Source organism: Saccoglossus kowalevskii, chromosome 6 (assembly GCF_978046115.1).
Source record: "Saccoglossus kowalevskii chromosome 6, keSacKowa6.1, whole genome shotgun sequence".
In the NCBI taxonomy this organism is placed as follows: Eukaryota; Metazoa; Hemichordata; class Enteropneusta; family Harrimaniidae; genus Saccoglossus; species Saccoglossus kowalevskii.
In genome coordinates this window covers 38,357,083-38,381,354 of record NC_140646.1, presented here as the reverse complement: position 1 = coordinate 38,381,354, position 24,272 = coordinate 38,357,083, and the positions used below count along the sequence as shown (strand labels likewise).

Genomic DNA, 24,272 nt, shown 5'->3' with positions numbered 1-24,272 from the left:
GAATTCGATGCGCCATGTGATATTAGATTAGCTAAACCATTGTTTTAGATTAGTCGACATCAGATGTTTCTTGTTATAAGTGACTGGAGTTTAATTTATTCCAAATTGGGTTTAATATGATGCGTATGGCTGATCGCAGGGGCATCGTCTACCAAGTTGAAGGACCTCGGGTTCCCATGATTCTAATTGAGGGAAGAGGTGATGGTTTAGTAAACGTAGAAATGTTTGAAGTGAAATTGTGACGTAACATATAGCATGTATTGGGGTGACCAACTGCTGGGTCCTTTCAAAAATATTTTGTTATTCACAAACTGGATGCCTTTTTGAAAACCATTAAACGGGATATCTTAGTGAAGCAACTTCATTCCAGTCGCAGTTTTCATTTACGATGTCACATTAATGTTTGTCATCGTGTCACTATGATTCAGTGAGTGTCACCCTCAGGATGTGCAGCCATGAATACCGTGGGTGTTTAATAATCTAACTAACTCTGGAAGGGGACACTATATTCCTAAATGGCGGCAGTCGTCGTGCCGCGTCCTGTTCGATATGGGACTCATAGCGACGTGTACAACGCGTGTAAAATACATTGTTTATTTACATGAAATTCGAACATGTGCTGCGCGACGACCACCGGAGGTATTGGAGGTAAAAATAGAAATCACGAGATTTGTGGATATGGGTTGTTTCTTGGGTCTTGCATACAGCAGAAACTCCGCAACAAATTAGTGACACAAATTAATAAATGTCACAAAAGTTTGAGGTATATATCAAAATAAACTTGATTTAATCACAGACAATCTTCTCTATAGTCTTTGATTTAATTGCTAAAGAGTTGAGAGTCTAGATAGTTGACTGCTTAGTTGTTGGTGAATGCGTATGGAATGTTGCAGAAAGAGTAGGGTATACAGAAATGCTATTGTTACAGTAGTAGCATCTCGTTTTAAGGCTCGGTGACATCATCAACTTCTTTAAACATATTAAAATGGGTATCCATCTCACAATCGTCTGTGCCCATCTTAGATATGACTGACAGACATACAGTCAATGAGTTATACAGACATACATTAAGACATGATGTAAAACGCAAATACGTGTGTATACGAACTTACCTGTACGTGCTTCCCATTGGGAATTCGGAAAAGATACGTGATACAATAACATTTTTATTTTACGATAAATCATACAAAATGACTTAAACATGCTAAAGAATTCTCAAAGTGATCCACATTATATCTTTTAATAACGAGATGTGTTTGTTTCCAAAACGTGGTCACGGCACATGTATACCAGTAACAAACCCTCTAGAACACATGTTTTCAATAACAACTTCATTCTTGCCATTGTAATAACACACAGTGTAACTCTTGTTAATTTGGGATCACCAATGGGTCACTGTTGTTAAATCAGCTGTTACCCATTCGTGTTTTATGTTCATACTAAAGAATCAGTGTAGTTTGATTCCGTCTGTCCATTCGTCCGTCTGTCCATTCGTCCGTCTGTCCATTCGTACGTCTGTCCATTCGTCCGTCTGTCCATTCGTATGGACGTCCATCGGCCTTTCACATAATTTATAAAGTTCTTTCATCCTTAAAAAATCTTAACAATGTTAAGTTCGAACAGCGATGTAAACCACTCTACTAACGTAAATAATTGAATGTGGAAGTAACCGCGGACATTCGCATAGTTGAGCTTAGCTTGAGAATAGCGGGAAGCTTGACGTTCTCATGTAACTATTAATATATTTGAGACCGACATTGTCAAGTAACTACGTGACACTCATGAATGTATTAACATATGAAACGCGACACAGGGCAACCTGGACCATTCACCACAATAATTCACGTTTCCTGTTCCAATCGTGGTTATATTATTACCATAAACCAAACATTGTGACGTAATGTGGTAAGTGGTACCTATTCTATATATCCCTAGTGTTTCTTTTTTTGTTTATGATGAATTCGGTTTATCGAGTCTCACTGAATTCGGTTTATCGAGTCTCACTGAATTCGGTTTATCGAGTCTCACTGAATTCGGTTTATCGAGTCTCACTGAATTTCGCATAATAGAATATCTGTGATAATTTACCCCCCCCCCCAAAAAAAATCAGTGATTTTAATTTTTTGAATATAATTGAAAAATCTTTAGCTTAGTCTGACAATAATTAGCAAACTTCAAACTTTCCATTCATTCAGATAAAAACCACACTCCGCTGGTGTTATATTGTATTATAAATATATTTATCTCGGGAACGCAGGATATGGGTACTCAAGATAGAATACGGTAGTCAATTAATTGATTTATGTATTGCATCTGATCGTGTTATTTTTAATGGCAGATGTGTTGGAGACACAATAGTCAGATATATCAAAGTACAGGAAGCAGTTTGCTTGACTAGACTGTTGTCAGCTTTAGTAAAGGCACAATATTGTGATTTAAATCTGGAGCGGTCTGGTCACTGCCAGTTGTCGCTTAGTAACACACCAATTAGTGTGCAAATCACCATCCGAAACCAGTAACATTTCTCATGAGATAAAACCTCGTGTTTCTTACATGGGAGAATGACTCTAGCTTTCTTTTATAAGGCCCTACAGTGCCAATTCATTACTTCATTACTTGAACCTTTCTGTAGTGAGCAATTTAATTCAAATCCCACAATGTTCAGTGCTTTCAAATACTTATATTAAATATCCGTTAAAAGCTTAACAAAGCGTTTTATTTTATTTAAATATTAAAACAAAAAAGGAAAAAAAACATGGTTCACAAACAAAGACTTCAGCTCTCTGAAAAAGCAAATTCATAAATTGTACGATTAAATTGAGTGATGGGCCATACAATAATCAACATATATTTGAAGCGAATAAAGTGAAGAAAACATATAAACAACTTTTTAAAACAGAGAAGGAACTGCGAGAAAAACATTCTGAATAAACTGAATACATCTCATAAAGCGCATCCAAGATAAAAATAAAAGTCCGGAAAATTAATCCATGACTTCACAATTAAATCATCTTAACATCACAATTGGAAATTCAAAATTAGTAGATTGAAAAACGGGAAATCGATGAGAATTGACAACATAACAAATGAGATGTTTAAAGCGAGTAGAAATCATCTTAGATAGAATGATGGAATAAGTCCACTTCTGTTTAATATTTATTTGATTGACATCACTTAGAATAATCTAATAATAACCCCCTTTTACTGATGAAATCACAACTATCCTGTATGTTATATGCAGATGACTTACTTCTCTGTTCCTAACACAGGTTTACAAAATGCACTGAATTCTCTAGAAACATACAGCAAAAACTTGAAATTAACATTTCAAATTCAAAAGTAATTATTTTCAACAAAACAGAAAAAAAAAATATCAGTTTTACATAAACAAATCTTGAGCAAGAATAGTATCTACATAGTTTCTCTTATTCAGCCATTAAATCAAGTGCTTCAGGTACATTTTCAAAGCACAAAACGACCTCTCAAATAGAGTCATGGGGGTATATTTCAAATTAAAACAATTAATTTTCTGAGAAAAATATACCAATCAAAATTTACCTGAAAATGTTTGACTTGGTTATCAAACTAATTATACTGTATTTCTGTGAAATAAGGAATATATGATGAAATATAAATACTATATTGTCTAAATCTTACATATCTCACCATACCGACGCCAAGGTAACTGCAAGGGCTCAAACATGGCTTGCCGTCTTGTACATTGGCGGTATACTTTCAGAGTGTCAAGTACTCAGAAGGCAGACGAATCACTGTGTAGTTTATTGTGTCACTCAGAAGGCAGGCGTGTCACTTTCCTTGCAATGTGCACAATACTACGTCAACAGAACGAGCCCTAGCATATACCGTGCACATGTATTATATGCCATGTAGTTTCTCCCGAAAAATGTATACAATCCTGACCATCCAATGCATGTAATCATATAATGTTCTAACACGTTTCTCCTACCACAGTGAGCTCGCGTACATTTTCAGTGGCGTGAGAACTGTTAAACTCACGAATACGGTCAAGGGGTATATCAAGGGACTGAGACAACACAGTTATGATATTTAGACAATAGTGTTATTATTACAAAGATACAGTGTATAGTTCGTATGTGATATTGTAAAATGTGTAACTAGATTTTGCCATTCCTTGTCCGAAGCTTTTCACCGACAGTTTTAGAAACCCATTCTGATGCAAATCCAGGATTTTGTGAAGCACAGTCTCCTTTCAATTATTAAGTGACCTCGCTTCCAACAGTTCCAGTTCACTTGTTGTATTCGGCAGATCTAGGTCCCCTACGATTATTGATACTTTTATTTCCGCTGATTCGAGTGTTCTTGAGAACAGGTCGTACACCTGGACAGGTTGTTAATATTGCGATGGATCCTACTAATCAACGTGGTTCCTATGATATGGCTAGAAAGTTGTCTACGGGATCTGACAGGTATGGTATTCATGAAAATAAACAAACTCGTGTTAGTGTGACGTGTGTGTCATGGGTGTAGGCCCGCCTTTAGCCGTTCTGGTCTCCAGACGTATCTCCCGCAGCTTTCACGTGTAATGCAGGCTGCTCCCGGACTTTCCAAAGGAATCAAAGCAGTGACGGCAATTTATGTAATAATAATTTCATTTCAAGCACTTACTATGTCCACTCAGACGAAAACGTCTACTACATGAATGCAGACTTCTAAATACCCCCAACCCGACTACCGATGCTTTACGTGGTAGTGGCAGTATTTATTTATTTATTTATTTATTTATTTATTTATTTATTTATTTATTTATTTATTTATTTATTTATCTATGACCCGATATAAAACACAACAACTACTCAAGTGTTATTAGTGGTTATTTCCCACATTTCCAGTCACGTTGTCATCGATTGCCGTAAGGGCAGTTAGGAGTGTTACTCCTTCACTACGTAAACAATGCCTGGTGATGTTTTGTTTTTCCCAAGACCCCCAAATGATCTGACATTGAAACTCATACATAAATTTGTTCTTAATTGTTCTACTTCTTGTTGAGTGATTATTGTCACGTATCACAGGCTATGGGAGACAGTACCTTGATATTTATAATACGGCATGACCTACATATTAGCAATTAACCGAGTTAATATTGGTCTCCGAGTGATATGACCAGATACATGATACTCACCTTGGTGGTGAATATTATAAATACACAACGAGAGACTATCAGAAGCGTCTAGTAGATGTTTTACCACTATGCATCGTCTTTTGTCAGATGATATTTCACGGACACTCTATACACCTGACCTCTTTTTTATACATTCTGTTTTAAAGGGCGGCAGTCGTCGCGCTACGCATGTGCAACATTTGTGTTGATAAACATTGACTTTCCCACAATCCATCGCGCTCTTCTAATGGCAATCACAAGTATGAGGTTTGACCTTGGCGTGACTTGCACCAATTCCCGCCGGTGACTCATTCGATACCTTCCAATCACCTAAAAATATCTAATTAAAGATTGGTAACGTCTCAGTTTGTACTCGTTGATATGCCAACAGTCAGAGTCGCTATGTTTGTTTATATGGGACTCCATATATCTCACGCATGCGTGGCGTGACGACTACCACCCTTTAATAAATAAATGATCTTATATGTGTGCTATAGGAATTCGAATTTCATTGAAACTTTCGAACGGATTTTGACTCGCCGTACAATCCCATTGGAAGTGGGTAACATCGTGACGCACTTGTCAAACAGTCAGTATTATTCAAAATTCTTTTCATGGTCATGCATCATTGTAAGCTACCTTTGCGTAAAAAGCACAATATTGTCCCCAAACGCTTTTTTTGTGACAAAGAATATTGCATCCCTATGGGAACGCTTAGATTTAGTGCCAGATATCTTCTCGTGCCAGAATCCGTAGTATAGTAACCTTGGAGGTGATTAGTAGAACGGTTTGCAGACAGAGGAGTAGCGCCGTACCTAAATGACCTAAATGAACCAAAACAATTAACGTGACCTAGAATAAACTATATTATTGTATTTTGCCAACAATGTAGGGTATTCGCGTACAATGACAGACAAACATGACTTATTTGTGTGACGATAACAACCACTTCAGTGTCGCGCTTCACAAACGACTTTACTTTGCAGTCTACAAATGTATGACTTCGTGACGTAATAGGAGACTCAAATACAAAACGGTGCCAACAGTTTGGTGTATGTTTATTGCAATTGGACTGTAACAGGCACATTGTGTCTATACACGCCTTCCAAATAGTTTATACATGAAGTATTCGGCAGGAAACATCAAAGGCATTACACTGAATGCACTAAAACTGATTACAAAATGTAATATTACACGTAATATGATATATATATTATCATATTACGTGTAATATTACATTTTGTAATCAGTATATATATATATATATACATATATATATGATGAATGATGCGTGGAGAAAAACACACATTCGATATCATATTTCCAACGTGTCTATCAATATATGTCATATTGTACATGTATATCAGTCGTATTTGTGTCATATTGCCTACATGTATATCAGTCTTATGTGTGTCATATTGCCTACATGTATATCAGTCGTATAGATGTCATATTACGTACATGTATATCAGTCTTATGTGTGTCATATTGCCTACATGTATATCAGTCGTATGTCTGTCATATTGCCTACATGTATATCAGTCGTATATATGTCATATTGCCTACATGTATATCAGTCGTATAGATGTCATATTACCTACATGTATATCAGTCTTATGTGTGTCATATTGCCTACATGTATATCAGTCGTATGTCTGTCATATTGCCTACATGTATATCAGTCGTATATATGTCATATTGCCTACATGTATATCAGTCGTATATATGTCATATTGCCTACATGTATATCAGTCGTATATATGTCATATTGCCTACATGTATATCAGTCGTATATATGTCATATTGCCTACATGGATATCAGTCGTATATATGTCATATTGTCTACATGTATATCAGTCGTATATATGTCATATTGCCTACATGTATATCAGTCGTATATATGTCATATTGCCTACATGTATATCAGTCTTATGTGTGTCATATTGCCTACATGTATATCAGTCGTATGCCTGTCATATTGCCTACATGTATATCAGTCGTATATATGTCATATTGTCTACATGTATATCAGTCTTATGTGTGTCATATTGCCTACATGTATATCAGTCGTATGTGTGTCATATTGCCTACATGTATATCAGTCGTATGTGTGTCATAATGTCTACATGTATATCAGTCGTATGTGTGTCATAATGTCTACATGTATATCAGTCGTATTTGTGTCATATTGCCTACATGTATACAAGTCGTATGTGTGTCATATTGTCTACATGTATATCAGTCGTATTTGTGTCATATTGCCTACATGTATATCAGTCTTATGTGTGTCATATTGCCTACATGTATATCAGTCGTATATATGTCATAATGTCTACATGTATATCAGTCGTATGTGTGTCATAATGTCTACATGTATATCAGTCGTATGTGTGTCATATTGCAGTTTGACGTGATACAATTGATACGTTTTTGAGAAATAATGCTTTTCTTTTTTTTCGGCGAAATGTTCATTGGTCTCTATGTATAAGAATGAGAAGTCGTTTCAACTGTGCTGTTTTTTCGGCTGAGTTTACTAAATGAATGTGCAAGAACGATTACAAACCAGTTTAATTTATTTCAAAAAAATTTAGATAGAAGAAGAATTTATTGCAGCAAATCCTTAATAAAGTATAGCTAACGACTTCGGGTATTGGAAGTCATATATACCATGAATGGAAAAGGATGTTACATCATTGTAGCCTGTTAGGAAGTCCGTTGTAATTAACGCAGTTTGCGTATATCGGGACATTTCTACACGCAATATCCAAAGCACTACCAGCATACAGCGTTCATATTATATCGAACACAGTGTGGCGTGAAGCACAGTTTAAAATAACTTGTAATAAGAACACTTTTACTATTCTAGATACAGCAGCATTGATGACGTCACGATGACTGACAAGGCCGACAGAGTGGAGTTAACAGCCATGGATTATAGTCGTACAGGTCGCTCACGTACACCGGACAGTACAGGAGCGCACTACAACTATGCTGCCGAGGTTCCGCTACACGATATGAATTCTAATACTGACTCGATAGCCAAGCCGGCAGTTGAACCAGAGAAAAAACAATCTTGGCTGTCGTCGATGCTTTCAAAGTTTAAAAAGAAAAATTCACGCAATGTAAATTCACCAATCGTTTCAGATGTGAATGGCAAGGCACCACTGGAGGACGATAAACCGGACGATGGAAGAGAAACGTGGGGAACTAAACTTGACTTTTTGCTTTCTGTGATAGGCTTTGCCGTAGATCTGGCCAATGTCTGGCGTTTTCCATATTATTGCTATAAAAATGGTGGTGGTGAGTATACTTGGTTTTATATATAATTGTAGACGTAGTGTAAAGAAATGTTGTATATGTCAATTCGAAGACCACACACTACAACTATTGTACTAAGTTCGTTCAACATCATAATCATGTATTCAGTTTCAAAACAATTTAAATATTTTTTTTCTTTTGGTGTGTCTGAACTATTTTGATAGAGTAAAAAACCGTTGAAATTCGTAAAAACTCATTAAAATATCATTCAAACGAGCCTATATTAATGTTTTCCCCGTCAAATGTAATGCATATAATGTTACGTAATAATGGAAATTATATATGTTTGTGCTCATGACCCTATGTTTTCAATGGATTGTCCAAATTTGCTTTGACGACGTTTAAATTAAATTGTCACGAGAGGTCATATTATTTGGCACAATCTGACAAAATGAAACATTGTTGCATCCCATGAATAAACACGGGGTTAATATGTCAGGTCATATGGCTTAGAATTGGGCTAATGTTATGAAGATAGCCGGTAATCATTTTGTTCTCGAACAAAATGAATCTTTCAAATGTCTAAATGCTGTTTATCCGTGATGTTTTATCTTTCCACTATGTGTGCTTACATTCGATACTACATAGATCAAAGGTTACTTTGGCTCAATGGCATACGAATTTAAAAAAACGGCAAGAATAAAAATAATGGCGCGTAAATGGCCCTTTAACCGAACCATGTGCATAAACTAAACAAACACCTTATTCAAAAACGAGGTCGGTAACTGTAATTTTTATCATTTTTGACAAATATCGTAAAATACAAAAAAAATATCGCGTGAGTTAAGCATCGTTGACAATATTTATTAAACATGCATTCACACCAAACATAATAAAAAATTTGAACCCAACAATATACACAGGAAGCGTCTAGATTATTTCAAGCATAAAGATGACGAATTGAAAGAAAGTATAAAACCACCAATTATCAAAATTTACATAATTCCCTGAATCTCACATGTTTTAAATAAATCTTTTTTTTTAAATTCACTGTAAATCTCCCAAATATACATTCATAAGCATTATTAACTCTCGCCTAAAACACCAATGTTTGTTTTTGTTTGTTTTTTTGTATCGCATTTTACTTGCCTATAAAAGAGTTTGAAGAGAGTACACAGTGTGTCTAGTATTCCACCATTGGAAAGTATGCGTAGGTAGTTGATTCAGTGGCATTGTTTGACTTCGTATGACTTACACAATGTTTTCGTTAGATATCCAATATACACTGAGTATCAGTCCCATCATCAAACCATTGCAATGCGAAAACACTTAACAATATTGATACTTATCTTCAGCAAGAATAATGTTTCTTACAATACAGCATTAACAGTTTCGTTGATTTTCATGTCTGCCACGTTCTTTTGTAGGTCGTGAGAAGGTCATCAAATGCTATTGTGCACTTGGTTGTTGTTATTATAGAAAGAGTAAACATGATTTATGTGCGGAGCTTTGCTCATGGCACAATAACATGACGTCATATTTGAAGTCAAACATCGTATAACCACGTGATATAAAATCACGACTCGTGCAGTGTATACACGATAAACTTTGTTTTAACGGTGCTACTGGGTGACCTAGGTCCCATGCTCTCGGTTGGACTAGACTTGATGTGAATAAAAGTAGAAAAACAACTGAAGGAATGATAAAAACCCGATGAATGATAGACTTTGATGTTGATATCTGCGGAAAATGTTGAAGAATTTACAGGAAAAACTTTTCTAAAAAAAAAACATGTAAAACACAGTAAATCTCAAAACCAAGTGAAGGAACAAATGATTTACACAGTTTTTCTACCATGTCCACTACCAAAGTTGTTATGGTTAATTTCTAATTAATTAATTAACAACACATTGCATAATACAAACATTCTGTGGCAAAACACTTTGCACTGCGCTATCGTAAACTGTAACCTCTGACGCATTACTCAATTTCTCCCCTTCTGTCTGACTCCGCTTAATGAGTTCGACAATCCACAAACCAAATTATCCGTTGTGTAATTCAAATTCCTAGCTCCCATATGTGTCGAAGATAGCATCCGATGACGTCACACCAGGGTTAAACGTATAATTGAACGTGTCTAGCCGTGAGCGGTTGTTATGGCAACAGTGGGACAACACGGATCTTTTTGCTGTACAATCTACCACAGGTTATCACAATGTACTGAACAGTCCGCTCTCTGCGTTCTACGCGCTAAAATAAACTAAATTTATTTTCCTAAGTTCAGAAAAAAAATACAACGAGTTTTTGGCACATGTTATTTAAAATGTACATTTCATAATTTATGGACTCCATAGGTATACCCATGGTTACCATTGTTGTAATTTGCATATTTGCATGTATTTTAAATAATTAATAAATCGCTAACTTATAAATGAAATATCATCTTTTAATTGATGTCTAAACATTGGTCACAGAAAATTCCATAAAATGCAACCATATAAACAATAACTTTCACTATCTGAATATAAAAATGAACAACATATTCCGATGAAAATGCAAAAATATACATCTAAAAAAATAAGTTAGACAAAATCGCTGTTACTTATGTCTATATTTTTCAAGATATCATTTTGGTAAAATGTTTACACTCTTCACAGTATTCATCTGAATCTTCAATAAAATATTGATGTACTTAGCAGTCACGTGACCACATAAAGGTTTTATCTAACGTAAAATCATTTTTATGAATTATGAACTTTCATAAACTATACAGTTTGATATGGTTTAAAACATTTCGTCTGTGTAAATAATTTACTTCCTGAAAACGTCACGAAATTCTTTTATATAATAGCATTAATGAAATATGCATATTTAAACTACTGCTATTATTTACAGGAGCTTTTCTCATTCCGTATGTACTGTTCCTCATTGTGGGCGGTTTGCCGCTGTTTTACATGGAAATGGCAATGGGGCAGTACCACAGAGAGGGCGCTATAAGCGTATGGAAAATATGTCCGATGTTTAAAGGTGAGAAAAATGCATGAATATCAGTCCTTTATTTACAACTATAATGACATCAGGACAGGCAGGACAATGATATGTAAGTGACAGCATAGTGACATGTAAATGACAAGAGAGTGACATGTAAATGACAAGAGAGTGACATGTAAATGACAGTAGAGTGACATGTAAGTGACTTTAGAGTGACATGTAAATGACAAGAGAGTGACATGTAAGTGACAGTAGAGTGGCATGTAAGTGACAGGGAAGTGACATGTAAGTGACAGTATAATAAAAATGTAAGTGGGAAGATAGGATGGTGATGTGCAAGTGGCAGGAAAGTAACTTGTAAATGAGAAGAGAGTGGCATATAAGTAACAAGATAGTGACACATAAGTGACATGTAAGTGACATCATTGTGACATGTAAGTGAGAAGAGTGTAACATGTAAGTGAGAGGAGAGTGACATATAAGTGACATGTAAGTTACAGAATAGTGTCATGTAAGTGACAGGAGAGTAACAAGTAAGTGACAAGATAGTGGTATGTAAGTGACAAGATGGTGGTATGTAAGTGAACAGATAGTGACATGTAAATGAGAAGAGAGTGACATGTAAGTGACATGTAAGTGAAGAGTAACATGTAAGTGACAGGAAAGTGATATGTGAGTGACATGCAAGTGATATGTGAGTGACAAGATAGTGAGAAGAGCGTAACATGTAAGTGAGAGGAGAGTGACATATAAGTGACAAGATATTGACACATAAGTGACATGTAAGTGACATCATTGTGACATGTAAGTGAGAAGAGCGTAGCATGTAAGTGAGAGGAGAGTGACATATAAGTGACATATAAGTTACAGCATAGTGTCATGTAAGTGACAGGAGAGTAACAAGTAAGTGGGAGGATCGTGGTGTGTAAGTGACAAGATAGTGGTATGTAAGTGACACGATAGTGGTATGTAAGTGGGAGGATAGTGGTATGTAAGTGGGAGGATAGTGGTATGTAAGTGGGAGAATAGTGGTATGTAAGTGGGAGGATAGTGGTATGTAAGTGGGAGGATAGTGGTATGTAATTGACACGATAGTGGTATGTAAGTGGGAGGATAGTGACATGTAAGTGACATGTAAGTGAAGAGTAACATGTAAGTGACAGGAGAGTAACATGTAAGTGAGAGGAAAGTGATATGTGAGTGACAAGATATTGACACATAAGTGACATGTAAGTGACAGCATTGTGACATGTAAGTGAGAAGAGCGTAACATGTAAGTGAGAGGAGAGTGACATATAAGTGACATGTAAGTTACAGCATAGTGTCATGTAAGTGACAAGATAGTGATATGTAAGTGACAAGATAGTGGTATGTAAGTGAACAGATAGTGACATGTGAGTGAAAAGTAACATGTAAGTGAAAGGAGAATGATATGTGAGTGACATGTAAGTGAAAGGAATGTAACATGTGAAATGGAAAGTGACATGTAAGTGACAAGATATCGACACATAAGTGACATGTAAGTGATAGCATAGTGACATGTAAGTGACAGCAATGTGACGTGTAAGGGACGGGATAGTGATATGTAAGTAACAATATAGTGACATGTAAGTGAACAGATAGTGACATGTGAGTGAAAAGTAACATGTAAGTGAAAGGAGAATGATATGTGAGTGACATGTAAGTGAAAGGAACGTAACATGTGAAAGGAAAGTGACATGTAAGTGACAAGATATCGACACATAAGTGACATGTAAGTGATAGCATGGTGACATGTAAGTGACAGCAATGTGACGTGTAAGGGACGGGATAGTGATATGTAAGTAACAAGATAGTGACATGTAAGTGACAGCATAGTAACAAGAGAGTAACGTGTAAGTGACCAGATAGTGGCATGTAAGTGACAGGAGAGTGATATGTAAGTGAGGGGAGAGTGACATGTAAGTGACAGGAGAGTGATATGTAAGTGAGGGGAGAGTCACATGTAAGTGACAAGACAATAACACATAGGTGACATGTAAGTGACAGCATAGTGACATGTAAGTGACAAGACAGTGATATAAAATTGACACGTAAGCGACAGAAGAGTGATATGTAAGTGACAGCAAAGTGATCTGTAAGTGGGAGGATAGAGGCATGTAAGTGACAGCAGAGTGATATGTAATTGACAGCAGAGTGATATGTAAGTGAGAGGATAGAGGCATGTAAGTGACAGCAGAGTGATATGTAAGTGAGAGGATAGAGGCATGTAAGTGACAGCAAAGTGATATGTAAGTGACAGCAAAGTGATCTGTAAGTGAGAGGATAGAGGCATGTAAGTGACAGCAGAGTGATATGTAAGTGACAGCAGAGTGATATGTAAGTGAGAGGATAGAGGCATGCAAGTGACAGCAAAGTGATATGTAAGTGACAGCAAAGTGATCTGTAAGTGAGAGGATAGGGGCATGTAAGTGACAGCAGAGTGATATGTAAGTGAGAGGATAGAGGCATGTAAGTGACAGCAGAGTGATATGTAAGTGACAGCAGAGTGATATGTAAGTGAGAGGATAGGGGCATGTAAGTGACAGCAGAGTGATATGTAAGTGAGAGGATATGGGCATGTAAGTGACAGCAGAGTGATATGTAAGTGAGAGGATAGAGGCATGTAAGTGACAGCAGAGTGATATGTAAGTGAGAGGATAGAGGCATGTAAGTGACAGCAAAGTGATATGTAAGTGACAGCAAAGTGATCTGTAAGTGAGAGGATAGAGGCATGTAAGTGACAGCAGAGTGATATGTAATTGACAGCAGAGTGATATGTAAGTGAGAGGATAGAGGCATGTAAGTGACAGCAGAGTGATATGTAAGTGACAGCTGAGTGATATGTAAGTGAGAGGATAGAGGCATGTAAGTGACAGCAGAGTGATATGTAATTGACAGCAGAGTGTTATGTAAGTGAGAGGATAGAGGCATGTAAGTGACAGCAGAGTGATCTGTAAGTGAGAGGATAGAGGCATGTAAGTGACAGCAGAGTGATATGTAAGTGACAGCAGAGTGATATGTAAGTGAGAGGATAGAGGCATGTAAGTGACAGCAGAGTGATCTGTAAGTGAGAGGATAGAGGCATGTAAGTGACAGCAGAGTGATATGTAAGTGAGAGGATAGAGGCATGTAAGTGACAGCAGAGTGATATGTAAGTGACAGCAGAGTGATATGTAAGTGAGAGGATAGAGGCATGTAAGTGACAGCAGAGTGATATGTAAGTGAGAGGATAGAGGCATGTAAGTGACAGCAAAGTGATATGTAAGTGACAGCAAAGTGATATGTAAGTGAGAGGATAGAGGCATGTAAGTGACAGCAGAGTGATATGTAAGTGAGAGGATAGAGGCATGTAAGTGACAGCAAAGTGATATGTAAGTGACAGCAAAGTGATCTGTAAGTGACAGCAGAGTGATATGTAAGTGACAGCAGAGTGATATGTAAGTGAGAGGATAGAGGCATGTAAGTGACAGCAGAGTGATATGTAAGTGACAGCAGAGTGATATGTAAGTGACAGCAGAGTGATATGTAAGTGAGAGGATAGAGGCATGTAAGTGACAGCAGAGTGATATGTAAGTGACAGAATTGTGATATGTAACATAATGATATCATCCCTTGTTTCATTCTTTTTGTTCTAGGTACTGGTTTGGCCGTAGTTCTCATATCGTATTACGTAGCTTTGTATTATAACGTTATCATCGCCTGGTCATTTTATTTTCTATTTTCATCGTTCACCCTCACGTTGCCATGGACATCGTGTAACAACACCTGGAACACTGAATACTGTTATGATGGTTCATTCAACGAGTCCTGGGTAGCTACCCGCGAAGGCGCATATACTTTTGTGTCGAAGGAAAACGGTATCTCCCCTGCAGCCGAGTTCTATGAGTACGCACTGCACTGTTTTACACATACCAATATATATATATATAATAGTTTGTGGAAAGCATTGAAGGACTATATGTACATCGTGGTATTTCTTGACGTGTAGTTCTTTCCAGTAGTTTTCATGGCACATACACTGAACTAGTCATACATGAACGAAAACATCTCCTAGGAATATTTTTGAACAATTTTTAAAGATTGTCATGAAATTATTACACAAATCCAGATAGTGGCCAAAGTATGCAAGTGTATAAATATACGTGACTTATAGAAGAAGGGGCGTGTTGATTTTTTATTAACCATGTTTTATTTTACGTAGGCGTGGTGTTTTGGAGAAGCATTTGAGTAATGGTATAGATGATATAGGGAGTGTAAAATGGCAGCTAGCACTTTGTCTTCTTGCTGTCTTTACAATTCTTTATTTTGCGCTATGGAAAGGAGTTAAATCCTCTGGAAAGGTATATGACTTTATAAGAGTATGGAAGATCAATTGATTTCATTCATAATTATATTTCACGTGATTTATGACTGCGTTTTATGCAGTACAGTGAGTGCTTACTCCAAATGTGTACGTATACTATGTAAGTATACTGTGCGTTCCTAAACAATGTCGTGGTTTCCGAGACACTGATTACTGAGATACATCTATAGTTGAATCATTTTAAAATTCCATTCTCGTCGTGGCATGCTGGGAACCACTTAAGCACTTTAAGTAATGGCGTTAAACTGCTCCCATGGCTTGACTAGAACTTGGTCTCAGTTTAATTTAAATCGCCACAGTTGTCGCACAGAGTGTTTTACAATTCCATGTAAACAAACGGCATTTTTCATGTGTTGTATGCGTCACATGGAACCAACGACGAACACGACGCGGCGCGATCACCGCTGAGTTTTAATTTATATTTATTCATATTATTGAAAAAAAAAAACGCAGTTGTTTTCTTCACAATTTGAAAGGGGCATGTCTGCCGCCGAGTAGACGATGATCGTTTTGAACTTATAGGAAATATACCCAAAGAAAAGAAAACGCTAGAACTATATTGAATGAATTGAACTTGAAGTTTTATTTTGGTACTAGTAACAGACGTGGATTTTGGTTACAAAGAATGTATATATAAGCGACAATGTAAGAGCATTAAAGTTCATAATGTCTGAACGGTGTTCTATGATAATAAACATTAATGGTACGTACCCATAATTGAGACAACATTCATGCCTATTTGTCTTGACTTGCTAAATGGTTATATTACAGGTTGTTTGGTTCACAGCAACCATGCCGTACATCATACTAGTAATATTACTCATCCGTGGTTCAACCTTACCTGGTTCATTAGATGGTATTAAATATTATCTCACACCAGATTTTTCTAGATTACTTGATTCTGGGGTAAGAATACTTATTTATTGTTTCATTGTTTGGTAATTTGCGATTTGTTTATGATCCAAGTTAATCATGGAGTAAACACGTTGCTCTTGCTGCACAAAAAGTGTTTGTTCAACGAAACGCATGTGCACTGATTGTTTTGATACGTGCAATACTAATCACTGCGCATGCGTATTAGTATTTCTCGTTGCACGTGCTTTCTCCTACACAATATGAAATCATTTTGACGTCTCTCTCATGCATACGGGAATCACGGTGCGTCAAATGTTGTCGTTGATGTTATTTATTCAACCAATCAATATCACACATACTCACGCGCACGCGCAAAACATAAGAAGTGCGTACCGACTCCTATTGTATCGTATCAGCTAACGTCCTACACATTGTTATTACAGGTGTGGATAGACGCTGCTATTCAGATATTTTATTCTATAGGGGCTGGATTTGGTGTACATATCGCATTTGCCAGCTATAATAAATTCCACAATAACTGCTACAGGTAAGTCGAAGCGATGATTTACGCGGTGTACAAATGTCATTGCCAGTTCGTCGACTATTAATATAACTTGTATGTAGTGTTTTAAGACATCGTGTCAATTATTAAGTTATGGTTGGATCGAATGACGATGTACATTTCGTCTTCGATGAGTGACTCTTATCAAAATTCATGGTCGAAATCGTTCATGTACAAATAAACCGTTCAAGCAGCTTTAGTATACAATTCGTTGATAGCTAGAGGAGTAAATATTTCACGTAATCTTCATTTTGAACCACTGATCATTAGCCATATTCTCTCACACTATTTTAAAATTAAATGAAAAAATGTAAGACTTGGTGTATCTGTATCTGGACCAGACTGTTATCTTGCTTGGTGAACATGAGACATTTGTTGATTAAGAGTGTGTTTGATATGGAATCACAGTGTGCCGACACGTGTTGGTGTTGTGAGTTGTGAAAATGTGATTAAGTGGAAATGATTTTATGTTTTTGAAGAATATCAAGTAACCAATTGTTTCCAATCTATGACCCCTCTCACCTTGAGTTCATATTGTTCATGATATATATTTGTTATTTTAAATTAACACTATGTCATCGTTATGATACACCCTTCGGAAGCACGTCAAATTCAGCTGTGTTTGTCCCAGGGAATTGTTGCGCTGGGAGTACATTCAATTATAAATAAAATACAATAAATACAATAATGGTAAAACTTATATTCACTCAATAACCATCCGGGCATGACTCAGAGCCTCGTCTCGAATTTTCTGTAGTTTAGAGACTGATAAAAAACGCATATTTTATGGGTTAATCGGGAGTGATGGTCATAGTACAAGTGTAGCGTAATACAAGTCAATGTTGATCGTTTTACAGTGACGGTGTCATAAGCACACATAGCTATCGTAATGCGAGCGAAGCGAAGTCGACGAAGAATGATACAAACATTGAAGCTAATTTATGAACAGACAGATAAAATATTCATAGATTCATAAGAATGCCAGTGAATTATATGTTGTTGTTTATATTTGTAAATTACAGAGACGCATTAATCACCAGTTCTATCAACTGTGTGACGAGCTTCTTTGCTGGTTTTGTCATTTTTGCTGTACTTGGTTACATGGCTCAGAGAGAAGGCGTGCATATCAGTGAAGTGGCAACTGAAGGTATGTTGTTGTGACATTTGCTTTCACTGCTTAGCTTGTCATCAATTACAGCTGCACGGAGAACACCGCTAAACGCCGTGATATCTCAACTTCGGCAAATGAACTAACTAACTTTCCGGTGATCAAATTCCCCGGTTCTATCCGGCTTCACCACTATGCCTTGACACACCCTGTACAACGAGTGTATTTTTTGTGATTTTGATTTATGCCCGTTTTTATATGCGGCGTCTGCGTGCTTTGCTGTCGTATCCAATCAGACAAATACCTCTGGTGATTACATCGAGTTAGCGAAACCGTACGTAACGCAAAACTAGAATAGCTACTCCATAATAACCGACTACACAAATATAAACTGACATTGGAAAACTAATTTTTCTAATTATCAATTTTTCATATTATCAATTTCCTATTAAACTGAATTTAACTTGACCGCGAACGACCAAGGGTCGTTTTCTTCGTTGATTTAAGCAAACAAGCATGCGCTAAAATACTGCGCTAAGATATTCATTCATGGTTATTAATATATTTGTTTGTTTGTTTGTTTGTTTAGGTCCTGGTCTTGTTTTTGTTGTCTACCCAGAAGCAATATCAACATTACCAATACCAACACTGTGGGCCATATTATTTTTTATTATGCTAATAACACTCGGGATGGACAGTTCTGTAAGTAACTTTATGATTTGATTATGTAAAATAGACGTAATTACGACCAAGCATATACCTTAATATGAACGAAAACATGCTATTTCTATTGACGAATACATTTGATTATGATTTTTCAAAAACTAAATTCGTTCTGAGCACGCAACTAAATATTCGTACGATGAAACAATAATACAATTTCTTTTCACGCATGTGCATTGACTGCTAAGGAACGTACATTAATAAATGCTGCACATGCGTATTAGCATTTTTTATGTAACAAATATTGTTGTATGTGCAACAATATTTTCAGTTTAATCAAAACCATATTTGGTCATATTAAAGTGAAAATATTAATTCCATATACATCTTTAACTTGTTACAAATATGGTATTTATGGTTTTGTTAGCCTGACATGTTGGCGTGAGTGGAGCCCTCTGTCGACGGCTATGATGAGTGTTTGGAGTCGATGGTAGAGGGCGCCACTCACACCTCCGTGCCATCTTCTACTGTTCCCCATTTTATTTATTCCTTTTACCTCCCAGTTGTTCTTTCGCTATTTGTATTCAGATTAGTTGTATTCACATGAGTCCCATGCTACGCATACAACGAGTGTAAAATACATTAGATGTTACTAACTAACAATATCTCTGCCGTAGAGTCATGTTTTGTTCATTATAACGCGCGCTATGTGACTTCTATATACAGTGACACTAGTCTTTGCATTTCAGATGGGCGGGTTTGAAGGAGTGTTAACTGGTCTCACAGATGAATTTCCAAATTTATTCAGAAATAAAAGAGAACTACTGACAGCGGTCGTTATCTCCAGTGTTTATTTATTATCATTGGCATGTGTAACGCACGGTGGTATCTACGTGGTCCAGTTGATGGATACATTTGCTGCTGGAACGGCCATTTTATTTGCTGTACTTTTTGAATGCATAGCAGTATCCTGGTTTTACGGTTAGTGCCCAACTTCTCTTTATTATCAGGCTGAAATATCTATATATAAACACTTTGGGGATAGGTGAGATAGTGTTTGTAAAACAGCAATCATAAACAGAAATAGCACCTTCTAGATCAAGCTGGCGTAAGATCGTTCACTTTTATAAGAAAGACTACGTTCACAATCACTGTATTTCAGAACGCATTCAAATTATTGTATTGACAAAATCTACGTTCACATTCACTGCATTTCAGAACGCATTCCAATTATTGTATTGACAAAGACTACGTTCACATTCACTGCATTTCAGAACGCATTCAAATTATTGTATTGACAAAGACTACGTTCACATTCACTGCATTTCAGAACGCATTCAAATTATTGTATTGACAAAGACTACGTTCACATTCGCTGCATTTCAGAACGCATTCAAATTATTGTATTGACAAAGACTACGTTCACATTCACTGCATTTCAGAACGCATTCAAATTATTGTATTGACAAAGACTACGTTCACATTCACTGTATTCCAGAACGCATTCAAATTATTGTATTGACAAAGACTACGTTCACATTCACTGTATTTCAGAACGCATTCAAATTATTGTATTGACAAAGACTACGTTCACATTCACTGTATTTCAGAACGCATTCAAATTATTGTATTGACAAAGACTACGTTCACATTCATTGCATTTCAGAACGCATTCAAATTATTGTATTGACAAAGACTACGTTCACATTCACTGCATTTCAGAACGCATTCAAATTATTGTATTGACAAAGACTACGTTCACATTCACTGTATATCAGAACGCATTCAAATTATTGTATTGACAAGGATAGTAATGCATAATATGCGATTTCGTTTTATCTTTGAAAGGAGTTGACCGATTTTCTGAGGATATTGAAGAAATGTTGGGATATAAACCGGGTATATGGTGGCGGATATGCTGGAAGTTCATATCACCTGTGTTTCTTACGGTAAGAGGAAAACAAACCTAGCACCGCGGTAAAAAAACATGATTTCCAATATTTTGACAAAGTGCCAAATAAGCTAGTTTGATAAAAGACAAAGTCATCTTGTCTGGCCTTGTTCATGGTCTAAAATCACACCTTTCCAATCCAATGACAATCAATGAATGTTGAATTAAAAATGTGTTTAGATGTAGAATGGGTTTGACAAAATCGTGCATATAAACATGATACTCAAATTTGTTGACAGTGTTATTTTTCTTAATTTTTAAGCGTCTCGTCAGTATTTTGTCATCGTTTTCATGCTTGTCGTAAAATAGCTCAGAATACTTTACATTTATATTATTTGTTATTACAGTTCATTGTCGTTGTGAGTATTGCGTTGTACGCACCTTTGAAATTTGATGATTACACGTATCCGGTATGGGCTAATGTATTTGGATGGTGTATTGCATTATCATCTATGGCATTAATACCTGCCACAGCTATCTACAGTGTACTATCACAGAAAGGCACGTGGAAACAGGTAGGAGGCTCTAGTATTCGCAGCACTATTAAATTCTAGGTTAGGGCATACTTGTATTGACCGAAAGATATCCGGAACGCGTTCACATTGTAGAACGGATCGATCATTTCATTAAAGTCACACAACGTGCTTCAAACATTGTGAAAACAATCTATATTTCACGCGTTATGTACTTTGCATGGGACTCGTGGCGAAGACGATGCAGTGGGTTGACTGGTTCTTAGAAGTGAATGACGCAGTGGGACGACTGGTTCTTAGAAGTGAATGGCGCAGTGGGACGACTGGTTCTTAGAATTGAAGGAAACACAATATTTATTTTTCACAGTAGATGTTAATTGAATAAGTCAATATCAATGTTAGAGACATCCACGTTTGCAGTTTTAGACATCCCAAATACTCCGATCAATATCATTATCCTGACCCATAGACATGGCATTATATGTACCTTGGCTTGTGATCTGATCACAAACGCCAACTGGAAATATGAACCCTTGGCATGGGTGTTACTATTTGAATAAAGTCGGTGTAATGTTGATTTTACGGCCCCGCACTGTTAAAGCGGGAGGGTTGTCACCTGCGCATGCGCGGGAATTGAGTTCCAAGCGACGATAACAACACACGCTAAAAACGCAAAGGCTCATGAGAACACGCTTGTTTGAAAACAATGACACGGCATGGTCATCTGACGCATGCGTAGGCGATGACTCTCCCGCTTTAATGATAAGGACTTCTTTAAGTGTTCAAAAGATCGGTTCTGTCCATTACAAGTGCGAACAAATTGCACCCCGTTTAAAACTTCTATGACCTTTCATTTATTTGTTCTACAGAAAATCGCATTAGCGATGACACCTGTACAAGATAGAGATATGGTAATAAATACTGGCAACGTCAGACAGTTTAAAGTAAGTTTTGTCACTTCAATACATGTATTGACGGTGTATTGACAATTATAGTGTTCCATGTATTGTACAATATATCTAACTTGAACCTAGCACAATGTGAACATTTCGCGAACTCAAGTGAACAAGTTAAAATAATCTGACGTCCAAATCTGTATCGTGTATAATTATGGAATCTCTGTCTACGCATTAAATGCTGGGCACAGTTCCTAGTTCAGTCTCCAATAACTAAGCGTTATGGACTCGGAAGTGTACACATTACTATAAATGAAAGTTTGAGAATGTACACTTTCAGATAAGGCGCCTATAATAAAAAAATGTATAATAAAATTGTAAAATGTTTGATTCAGTTTGCATCATAAAGTTACATTTAATTTAACGATTTTCAATAAAATGTATGTATAGTCTTGTTTCATGGTATGATATTGCGGCTAATCATCAAGTTTAACTGTAACTAACATTCTGTTACAAATTTCACTCCATCTTTATTTTTGTGAGAAATATCCAATAATTTGTCATTTGTTCCTTAATTTTCAGAAACGACATTGGCTGAGTGTCTGATTTATTTAAAGAACGCGTGGCCATTTTCGTTGGGCATAAGTCATGTAAAAATACTAAATCATGGACCAAGAACACGTGACCAAAATTGATTTTAAATATTGATGGAAAATTATTTGATTCGAATAAAGACTGGATAGACACGCCAATATCTGACATGACCTGTTATTGACGCTCTGTATGTCTTACGTCCCTCCGCCTGTGACAAGAGGAAAGGAATCCATGCCAGATCCAATCATATTTATTCCTAATTGCGTGACCATGACAACACAGATGTACATTTTTGGATTTCAGTGCCTTATATGACACAGTATGTTTATTATATGACTATACTTTTAACATTTTAAATCTTACGACAATTAATACCCTTGTATTCACCGACTCGGAGCTGGTGTGTACATATTCGTTAATAAAAGGATTGTGGGTAATTCTATAGCTGAAATATTGTTACTTATTGACATCCAAGTGGTATTTATGCAAGAACAAATGAATCATACACTACAATCTCTTACATCTCTTATACAATCTAATATAAACAATTTATCGCTGAGCTATGTTAGCTTGACAGTACATGTGAGTATGTCGAGCACCAATACAAACACGCCGCATCACGCCATGTCGTGTTGGGATATGGTTCGGGTAAACACGACAACGTGTATATTTTACAGGGTTGTAATTTATTCTCATGTTGTGCGATCTCTTAGTTTCACTCTGTGGCCAGAAAACATCTTTTTATCACTCAACGCATAAACCGACTAAATACAGTTGCACATATGTTGTAATCTTTTCATATCCGTCCTAGCCAAATGTTATGAATCAAATAATAATTACCGACCGCATCACACTTGAAATGTTAATTTATAACTTTCTTACCAAATTCGTCCAACCATTTCATCCTGTAAAAATTTAGAATCAGAATAGTTTTCTTGAGATGCACTTTTCCAACTTTTTTTTACACAATATCAAGTCACAGATATTTATAGATTTGTACATAGATGTATTCAAACATTTGATGGCAATCTCCGAAACGACTAATCCTATTGGCTTCAAACTTGTTTCTTTTCTGTAATGTTGATATTTATTTACAAAACATAGTGGGATATTAGTGTAAAAAAAACTATATATATATATATATATATAGGAAGGTAGTCGATTATTCCAGGTGAGAGTGCTCGATACTAAACGATGAGTTTGTAGAGCAGATTTACATACGTGGACAGAAAAAATAAGACACGACTACATGAGTAAAGTTCACTCTACAGTACTGTTTCGTAAGGGACATGGAGTACCTCACTCATCAGGAGTTAAGACCACTGAAACAGACGACGTTATAAGCGCTAAGATTTGCATAACAATGGAGTGTGTTTACGATATTAAAACTAGTTGTT

At 36.4% G+C, this 24,272-nt stretch overlaps 1 protein-coding gene across 1 annotated transcript; it reads left to right on the top strand.

The window, feature by feature from the left end:
* Positions 1-4,250: 4,250 nt before the first annotated feature.
* LOC100375428 (sodium-dependent noradrenaline transporter-like) lies at positions 4,251-23,935 on the top strand. Its single transcript, XM_085500879.1, has 14 exons — positions 4,251-4,448; positions 8,007-8,440; positions 11,294-11,425; positions 15,046-15,295; positions 15,612-15,750; positions 16,545-16,679; positions 17,072-17,175; positions 18,213-18,337; positions 18,888-19,000; positions 19,711-19,942; positions 20,810-20,910; positions 21,260-21,427; positions 22,255-22,329; positions 22,864-23,935. Exons 1-14 carry the CDS (start codon positions 4,384-4,386, stop codon positions 22,885-22,887), a joined length of 2,097 nt encoding a protein of 698 aa, XP_085357005.1. The 5' UTR covers positions 4,251-4,383; the 3' UTR covers positions 22,888-23,935.
* Positions 23,936-24,272: the final 337 nt, after the last annotated feature.